Source organism: Taudactylus pleione, unplaced genomic scaffold (assembly GCF_031769625.1).
Source record: "Taudactylus pleione unplaced genomic scaffold, aTauple2 ptg000256l, whole genome shotgun sequence".
Classification (NCBI taxonomy): Eukaryota; Metazoa; Chordata; class Amphibia; order Anura; family Myobatrachidae; genus Taudactylus; species Taudactylus pleione.
The window spans coordinates 3,176,939-3,186,914 of record NW_028284658.1 but is presented as its reverse complement, the minus strand read 5'-3'; the positions used below and the strand labels follow the sequence as shown (position 1 = coordinate 3,186,914).

At 45.0% G+C, this 9,976-nt stretch overlaps 1 protein-coding gene across 3 annotated transcripts; it reads right to left on the bottom strand.

Annotated features, from left to right (window-relative positions):
• Positions 1-2,449: 2,449 nt before the first annotated feature.
• BLCAP (BLCAP apoptosis inducing factor) lies at positions 2,450-5,671 on the bottom strand. Of its 3 annotated transcripts, none has more exons than XM_088480784.1 (2): positions 5,504-5,671; positions 2,450-3,599 (listed from the first exon to the last, which is right to left on the bottom strand). In XM_088480784.1, exon 2 carries the CDS (start codon positions 3,536-3,538, stop codon positions 3,275-3,277), a length of 264 nt encoding a protein of 87 aa, XP_088336910.1. In that variant the 5' UTR covers positions 3,539-3,599; positions 5,504-5,671; the 3' UTR covers positions 2,450-3,274. The 3 variants fall into 3 exon arrangements, with proteins under 3 accessions (XP_088336910.1, XP_088336909.1, XP_088336911.1); XM_088480783.1 differs by having other exon boundaries at positions 5,445-5,670; XM_088480785.1 differs by lacking the exon at positions 5,504-5,671 and adding an exon at positions 5,251-5,272.
• Between the last annotated feature and the right edge of the window lie 4,305 nt (positions 5,672-9,976).

The window sequence follows — 9,976 nt, the reverse complement described above, 5'->3', positions numbered from 1 at the left end:
ACTTTTCGCCAGTCGGAAACTTATCTCCGTATTCAATTCCAAATACTTTTCGCGTGCACGGAAACGCAATACAATGCAATAGGCTAAAAAGATTCGCCTCTGAATAGCAGGAGAAAAGTGCATTTTTTTATTTTGGGGTGCAAAGGTGGGGAAACTACTCAGAACCCTTGGAACAGGCCCCCAAAGAACAACTGCGTAAAAAAAATCCCTTAATAAAAAAAAAGTGAGGAGCACTCCTAAAAAGTAGTTTTAATTTGGGGGCGAAAAAGTACAAAGTGGAGGTACAAACATAAAAAGTAGCGAAAGACTTTTTGGGGGTCTGCAAGCATGGGGGAGGTGGTTTTTTTTGGATTGCAGGTTGCATTTTTCCTTTTTTTTTTTTTAAACTTCACTTTAGCGACTTTAAAATATGCTTGCACCCATTTTCAAGTACAGGACTACTTATTTTCTCCCAAAAAAACTGCTTAATGCTATTCACCACTTGTGCAAAGATGCTAATTAGAGGCACAGCACGGAAAATAAATAGTAAACCAGCGCTGCACGGGTTTAAATCCCGTTTCTTCTCACAGGGCAATACTGGACAGTGAATGCTTCTCACACACTGTCACAAAAGGAGCGACCAAACTTGCATGATCATTCTTTCACGTGTGCACCTCTAGGTATCTTTACAATCAGAGTGGTAACCAGGGTGTAATAGGTATAAATATCCAACTTACATATGCAATCTTTCCCGCATTCACGTAATGGTATCTTTCAGAAAGAATTCCCATTGTTTACAGTAGGTGGCACATTCTAACTAACAGAGAAATAATCCTGGAATGGTTCATGCTACATTACACAGTAAAATATAAGCTATGGCTTAATATCCCCCCCATACATACACCTTTTTTTTTTTTTTTTTAACTAATGCAGTAGAGTGGATTGCTGAGAATCATGCACACTTTGTACGGCTTCGCTATCTGTAGCGCTACAGAACAGCTGCTGAAGAGTTCTATTGTACAGCAATGGATAGACTCCAATACTGCAGGTCAAAGTGACTTTGGGTAATAGAAGGGTCCTGATGTGCCCATATTTGCTCAGTGCTCTCCCCAGAAATTTTTGAAAGCTGGGCAGCATTATGAGGTTACCTGCTGCTATCTGACTTCCTCCCCCAGCAGGAGCCCAGGTTACATAATGGTGGTGTGTGAGAGGCTGGAGATGGGAAATCTGTGTAGCGCATCTCACAGCAGCACGCTCAGCACTGGGCATACAAAACTAGTGACACATGAGCGTGCGGGCCGGGGTGGGGGGAAATCTAATAGTTAGTGACCTGTTCCACTCAGGATGGAGTTGTCCTCTAAATTTTCAGCAAAGCATAAATCAAATTTGACTGCTTTTCTCTATTTCATAAATACAAACAAGAGAAACTTGTTACAGTGGTTGAAACACAGGCTAGTCCAGGTGGACTTTATAATAAATACAGTATATGGTCTTCTCTGCATTAATGTGAGCCTGCTCATTTATTGCTGTATACAACCAATGAGTCACCATATATACAGTGAGCTTGGTCATCATTCAGTATGGTATGCCAGCTCAGAACACTAAAGGTGGGTACACACCTAGCAGATATATCTGTAGATGATGGTCATTTACACTGAACGACCATCATCATCCATGCAGCCGCGGGTTCCGCTGGCCAAGAGGCGGGTCAGGGGCAATGGACAAATATCTGCAGACATATATGTCCATCAGCTGTACAGCACAGCCGACGCAATATGTCTGTGTACGACGTCGTTCAGACACATCGCTGGTACACACTGGCCGACGGGCAACCAATATATTGGCCGATCAATTGATCGCCTAATATATCTGTCATTGTGTACCCAGCTTTAGGGTAGCAGCTTGGCCAAAGTAAAATTAAACTATTCAAAGAACTATGTAAATGTTATAAAACTGCCTGGATTTAACAACAAATAACTCTTGAACAGGTTGTCTTTCACAAATAGGGAGGGGACCCATGTTCTATAAAACGTCTTTTTACGACAAGTAATATCAGAATAATACTGTTCAAATATATTTACCCATATTAATCACTAAGTATTATGCCCTTCCTGCTAACTGCAAGTAGCCCGTGCTTCTGCATTATAAGAGAGAGAGAGAGAGAGAGAGAGAGAGAGAGAGAGAGACAGAGACAGAGACAGAGACAGAGACAGAGACAGAGAGAGAGAGAGAGACAGAGAGAGAGAGAGAGACAGAGAGAGAGACAGAGAGAGAGACAGAGAGAGAGACAGAGAGAGAGACAGAGAGAGAGACAGAGAGAGAGACAGAGAGAGAGACAGAGAGAGAGACAGAGAGAGAGACAGAGAATGAATGAGGGGCCATTGTCAGCTTGTTTTTTTTACTGACAATTTCCAAAAACTCAATTTATAATAACCTCCACACCAGTGTATCGCATATATTTACATTATAATTCTCATGATTAATAAAGCTTTATTTAGTTCCCCTCCAACATAAAAGGGTAAAGTCTCATGATCAATATACAAATATATTTAGGACTGCATCCCTGCCCCATAGAGTACAATGGTAAGTTGAACAGTAGACAACCGATATTTTATTAAACCTTATGGGTGAAATCACATTCTTCCTAAGCTAAATGGGCAATTTTAAGTGTACATGTCACCTGCTCACAGCAAGTGTATGAGTGGAGGCAATATTTGTTAGAATGCAGCCTGCCAATTAATTAGGAACTAGTAACATCCCTGAAGCTGTATCTTTTTGCCTCTACGATATTGCCTGTTCCTAACAAACTGATAGGCTGGATAGCAGGAAACAGGTACACTTTAAAGCACACACTCTACGGATTTGTCACGAGGTGCACTTTTTCCCACTAAAGACATCCAAACAAGTCACATAGCCCAACCATCCTCACGAAATAACCAAGTTTGTGCTGAGAGGCGGCATAAGAATGTGACTATTAGCGGTGACAGCGGATAGGAGAGGTGTAAACATGATTTTGAAAAAGACCTGTGGTTGGAGAAGCAAAGACCCCAAAATACAGACAATTAAAAGCCCCAAAGCACCACAATACCAGGGGCTGGTAATGCAAATGTCTCTGCCCATCAAAAGCTACACGGCATCCAGGAAAGAGGGGATCCATTTCATATTAACCATCTGCTCTGCTAATGAACATGGAGTCCCTGTTGCCCCAGTTTCATCTTCAAGACACACACTGGCGCAAGTGGTGCCACGTCCCTGGCAATAAGCAATCCATGGGATAGGGAATTGTGAAAAGCCTCTAAGTGCCCACCACTGCTGGGTCATGGGCTGAGTCAGGTAGCTGGCTGGCACCACAATGATACAAAAAACAGTTACCCCAGCAGCTGTAGCAAATAAGGAATAGGGCTCCCAGAAAGACCAAGGCGCAGATGGTGCATGGTTTCCTCTCCAGTAAGAAGCTCAATAAGTAGAATCCCATAAACACAGAATGACTGAACCAGAGGGCTGGATTCAGTGGCTTAGGAATCAGGAGCACAGGAAGCAGCCACTGCAAACAGTACATGGTGCCAGTTGTGCGTAGGTCACACCTTTGTTGTGTTTCTAGGGGATCTGCAGCTTTTGGCCTGATAAGACAAGGAAAGCAGAATGTTATGGCATGTTACAGGAGTTTGCACCTCTAGCTTCCCCATTAGCCTGCTGCAATACTGGTATACAGTGCTGTATGTTTTGAACCTGTATATATTAATATGAGGATGGGTGGAGGGGATAAATTATACAGAAACAAGTTGTATGTATGATCTATGGGCCTGATTCAGAGTTGTACGCTAATCCGTCACAGCTGCAAATTTGTACACAGCTGCTATAAGAAAACATGCAAATGTCACAGCTGCCGGGAGATGTATTGAGACGCCCACCTGCGGCTTTGCAAATCCAAGCATCTGTGTAAATTGTTGCAGCATCTTTGTACAAATATGCAGCATCAGTCACAGATCATTCACTTATTGCAGTCTTGAGTGAGTCTATGATCCCACAGAATGGATGTGGGAATTGAGATGCTGGAGCCATATTTCTTTTGTACGGGATCAAACTTGGAACTGTCGGGACACGCCTGCATTCTTTGCTGCCACTCCCTGCTACCTCCCCCAAAGGCTCCCTGACTGTCAATCACACTGCAAATAGTCGCTGTGAGCACCTTGACACATGTGCATTGCGACTTAGAAGCATTAGCGGTTTACTGATAATCGATCAACTCCATAAACATTGGAATATTGTACAACTCTGAATCAGGCCCTGTGTCTCCTATAAAAGGTGTATTTTACTGCATTCCATGCTACCACAATTGCACAGCTGATGGGTCACTGCCATCCACAAAGTCAGCACATTTATCACCTGTAGCCATTCTACTGCTCTGAATGGCTACAGGTAATAGTATATCCATTCAATTCACAACTGAAAGGCATCGGGACAAGTAGACTTTACATAAATTCAATAAAGATTTATTCTAAGGGAATAAATCTCTTACTATTACTACTATCCCCATCAATCATTGCTCTCCTTAATGAAGTCTGTCATTCTCTTTGCACTAGTAGTTCAACTGCCACATAGCTAGAAAAAAAAGCTTAATTGAAATAGCTGCCCCCCCCCTCCAAACCCGAAACAGCCTATCTTAACCTGTAATAGCCAAGCCTGTTCCCCCCTCACAACCCGAAATAGTCATGCCTACCATCACTGCCTCCAAACCTAAAACAGCAATGCCTATCAGTACCCCCTCTCCCAACCCTGAAATTGTGCTTGCTGTCCCCCCCACCTCACTCCAAAATAGCAGTGCTTGCCATCATCCCCTAACCCAACCCAAAATAGTAGTGCCTGCCATTCCTCCGTCCCAAACCGAAATAATTGTGCCTGCCACCAGCCCGCTTCAACCTGAAATAGCCAAGCCAGTCGTTACCCCCTCACAACTCGAAATAGCTATTTCTACCATCACCACTCCATGCTTACCATCACAGCAATGCCTATCACTAGCCCCTTCTCCCAGCCCTGAAATAGCAGTGCTTGCCCCCCAGCCAACCTATTATTATAACAGCAACTACTATATCACCTCCTCCAAAGCTAAAATCAGCACCTACCAGGCCCTCACCCCAATTCAGTTGTATCTGCCACATTATCCCCACTCTGAAACTGCCTCTGCCATAACCAGCCCCCACCCCCTTCCAAAGAAATAGCTGTAGCCTATATGCTACTGCCCAACGCATTAATCTATACACAGCCACTTACCACCGTGTGTGTGTGTGTGTGTGTGTGTGTGTGTGTGTGTGGCACCCACATGTGACAGGCTGACAGCCCCTCCCCGCTACCGGTGTCTGTGACCCTTCCCACCTTACTGTCTGCATTACCCCACATGAGCAGACCCCAGCAGTGTCACCGCTCCGTCATTACTCTCCCCCCGTACACCGCTATGCCACCCGTACCCGCAGTCTTTCAAGAGACTCTCCGCAGCAGCAGCGCCGCGTATCCCGTGCCCTCTCACCAGCTCCGGCACTGTACTCCAGGCCGCGGCTCTCACAAGCACTCAGGCAGCTCGCCGAACACTCTCCAAACTACGTCCCGGGCCTTCCTGCGCCATGACGTCACACAAAGAGCGCCGCCTTCCTTACCATGGGACGAGCGCACCACCTGGTGGTCAGTGGTGAGATTGTCCATAATTATGGAAAAGTACCAGCATCACCCTTCATGTGTGATTACTCCCAGCTCATGGTAAATAGTGTTAAAGATATGGCTTTAACGCAGGGGTCTTCAACCTTGGCCCTTAGGCTGCTGTGGAACTACACATCCCAGCATGCACTGCCATAGTTTTAGCATGCTGTTATAACAAAAAGGAGGCAGTGCATGCTGGGATGTGTAGTTCCACAGCAGCTGGAGGGCCAAGGTTGAAGACCCCTGCTTTAACACTATGACATTATTAGTGCCACCAAGGTTCAGAACCTCACTGAAGAACTGGTGGGCGCACCTGCCGTGGTGTGTGTGTTTTTTTGGTGGGGGGGGGAAAGTGACTCTCCCTATACCTTCTATGTGAGAGATATATAAAACCTCTGGAAGAAATAAAGTTGACAAGTTTCCCATAGGGTGCTAGTATATATTCAAAACATATAATGTGATCCGGCACTGGACTATTGAGGTATTACAAAACAAACACATGTATGTAGTGCCAAATAATCGCTCATACTCGGTAGATTATTTAATCCGATAAACATGCGTGGTTTGGCGGTGCTCCCAGGAACAAAGTAGAACTCTCAAATAGTGTTTTTAGCAGAAGCCAAAAAGAAAATTCCTTTTTAGGGAGCACTCATTGGAAAAAATATTAATAATAACAAAAGTATGTATTATATGAAAATATAGTGTACATGAAAACATACCTTTTATTAGTATTTCTTTTAAAATAAAGGGTATCTGGGCTCTTTAAAGATAGTGAGTCCACCCACATCATTGAATAAGAATTTTTAAATCACTGGAAAGAATTCTATTATTAAATCACCGGAAAAGATTCTATTCCATGTATTTTTATAGCGGCGAAGTATAGTGCAAAATAGTTTAAACACATAAATGTATTATCACTTGGTAGCAGTGGAGACAAAAAACATTCAGATACATATTTTGAGATACAAAAAATTCTGTATGTCCACTCACAGGTATTGAGTCCAGTTTTAGAACCTCTGATACAAATTGAAACAAATGTTTAGAGAGTGTGTCCAAATAAGTTACAATTGTACCACTTCAATAATGGTGCATAGCCAAAAATGAGATAAATATTAAATCATACATCACATTAACCATCTCTTAAGATATAAATGGTATGATTGAAGGTTAGGAGATATAGATAATGGACAAGTACAGCACAAAGATGCTCTGACACCGTCTGCTTTCCAGCCTTTTCCAGGAGAGGAATATTAAATCATACATCATATTAACCATCTCTTAAGATATAAATGGTGTAATTGAAGGTTTGGAGATATAGATAATGGACAAGTACAGCACAAAGATGCCCTGACACTGTCTGCTTTCCAGCCTCTTCCAAGAGAGGATGCTGGATGAGAGGGGGGTCAGTTGCTGTGCAGATAGAAACTGAAGATAAGTGCAAGCTATCACTCACATGCCAGGTGTTAGGTGACCTCTGATATCAAAATAAGACATAGCAGAAGTCAGATGCGCCGTGTGAGTACTGCCTACATTGAAAAAAGAAAAAAAAAACTTGGGAGTATGATACAGGACAATGGGGGAGATGTATGAAGCTCAGGCGCTGATACCGCTTCTTCCTGATGTATGATCGGTGTTTGGGTGGCTTTGACACTCATTTTCACAGGTGCTGGGTAGTTATAGGTCAGCACCTTTGAGGGATATTTTGTATTTAGCCTTTTAGGGTTGGTATTGGATTCTTAGTACCAGAAACACAGGTACAGTTGTGTATCATCTGCGTAGCAGCGGTGAACCATGCTTTGACATCTGATTATTTCACCCATTGGTATTGTATACTGCAAATAGCACGGGAAATAGGCTAGAACCTGTGGAACACCATATGGCAGTGGTGCTGGTGACAATGAGTACACCCAGAGTCCTAGCCTCTGACCTGGGACCCTGGCTGCTAGACATACCTACTTTCCCAGATGTTGCTGGAGGCTCCCGAATTTTCGAGTAGACCCTGCACCCCTGGAAGAGTGTTCGGATCTACCGCATCCCATCCACTTCCTAGTGAAGCAGCCAGGATGGGGAGATAATTGCCTGGAATAGCGGCTCCATATGGAGGGGGTGGGGCTAAATGATGCAGAAATGCATCATTTAGCCCCATCCCCTCCTCACAGTCCCACGATCTGTGGCAGTTTCCCAGGACGGGGCCTAATGACATAGGAGCCAGGCCCTGCTCGCCTAAGTGGCAGCTACTTCTCCTCTCTGGGCTTCTCCCAGGGAGAAGATTTAAAAAATCAGTAAGTATGCTGCTAGATGATGCAACAGGCTATAGCCCAGGGTTGTAGTTTATAGCGAACTCCAACTGGCTATATATATTCTACAGGCCTGAGCCCTAGGGCTGGACTGGCCATCAGGCCCTTCTGGAAAATGCCAGAAGGGCCAATGGCCTCAGGGTCGGCTCGAGGAGTATGGAAGTGCCCCTGCCCTCCACCCCACATCACCAGATACCTGATATGCGCTCAGGGGAAGGGAAGGGGCTGCGGCAGTGATGGGCCAGGAAGAGATGGGGGGGTGCCGCAAGGCCAGGCCCCCGTAACTCACAGCAAGCCCCCTTGAATCTTAACCACGCCCCCTTCGTGACCACCCACGCCTAAGGCACGCACACAGGGCGGACTGCCAGGGCTGATCTACAGCCCCAGTCCATTCCTGCTCAGCACCTGTAAGATTTAAATGTAAACATTTATACTGAATGCTGTGTCAATTTTACCAGGTTGTAGTTCATCAACCTAAAAATTGCCATCTTTAAGAAAGTATTCATTGCTTTTCTAGTATGTGAATGTGATTTATGATCATATTTGTGGCGGGCAGATTCAGGTGACCACTTGAGACATAAGTGCTTTCAAATAAATAGGCTTGTATTCCATCAAAAAGGTACAGCCAGTTTGTACACAGGGGTACAAACAGAAATTCAGGAACAATAACATCACAGGAGAACAGCAATATGGGAAGTCAGGGTATGCACCATCTAGTACACAGGTGCTCGAACTTGGTCCTCAGGACCCAAACAGTGCATGTTTACTAGATCTCCTCACAGAATCACAAGTGAAATAATTAGCCCAACCTGTGGATCTTAATTAAAATGTGTCAGTGGGTAATGAATACACCTGTGCACCTGCTTGGTGACCTGAAAAACGTAAACTGTGTGGGGTCCTGAGGACCGAGTTTGAGAACCACTAATCTAGTACACAGAGGGGTGCCAATAGTGCACACCTTCCTACCACGCTCCTCCAGAATGACCTACACAAACAGGTTTATATACCTTAACACCTTTTAATTGAAGAAAGGGAGCGGTGCTGTCCTGAAACACCAGGGCCGGATTATAGGTGGAGTGAACTGGGCGGTAGCCCAGGGACCCCCACACATTGGGTGCCTTTACACTCAGCAAACATTGTCCTGGACCGGGCCACTCTGGACCCTCCCTGTTCTGGCTCCTGGCAGCATCACAGTCTGCCACTCACTGGTGGACTTTTGATTTAAGTCTTTTAAGATGGTCACGGAGACAGCTTTTTTTCGACCTCTACACTACAATGGGTGACCGGGCAATGACTGACGAGCTCTAAGCCCCGCCCCCCATGCTTATAATGTCGCAATTTGCAGGTATATGTGTAGGGGGCGGGGCCTAATGCTATGACATGCCTGCCACTGGACCTGTCAGGAACATGATGAAGCTGTAACAGGTAGTGTGTGTGCTTGCAGTCTCCCTATCTGCCTCCCTCCTTCTTTCCCTCCCTCTTTCTCTCTCTGTACCTCTCTCTGTCTCCCTCCCTCTCTGTCTTTCTCCTTCTCTCTCCCTCCCTCTCTCCTTCTCTTCCCCTCCCTCTCTCTCTTTCTCCTCTTCCCCTCCCTCCCACTCTCTCTCTTCCTCTCACCCTCTCCCTACCTATCTGTTTTGCCATCTGTCGCTCTCTCTTTCTCCCTCTCTTTGTCTCCCTCCCCTCTCCATCTCACTCCCCCCTCTATCTTTTCACTCTTTCCCTCCCTCTATTCCTCTCCCTCTTTCCCTCTCTCTCCCTAGGTAAGGGGCATAGTAGTGGCTGCGGGGGGCCTTGGAAATTTATTGGTAGGGGCCCCCACAATTTAGTTGCCCCAGGGCCCCCGCTAATCTTAATCTGGCCCTGTGAAACACAGAAGTTTAACCATTTTTTGTAATGTGGGAGATTTCCACTCTGCCACAATATGGTTAATTTGATCTAATATTGGACATTTACAACTTGCTTTGGACTTCTTTATGGGCCCTATTTATAAATATTATTTTTACTAA

Excerpts from the sequence above, each read along its gene's own strand:
- BLCAP (XM_088480784.1), bottom strand. The coding sequence starts at position 3,538 with ATGTACTGTTTGCAGTGGCTGCTTCCTGTGCTCCTGATTCCTAAGCCA.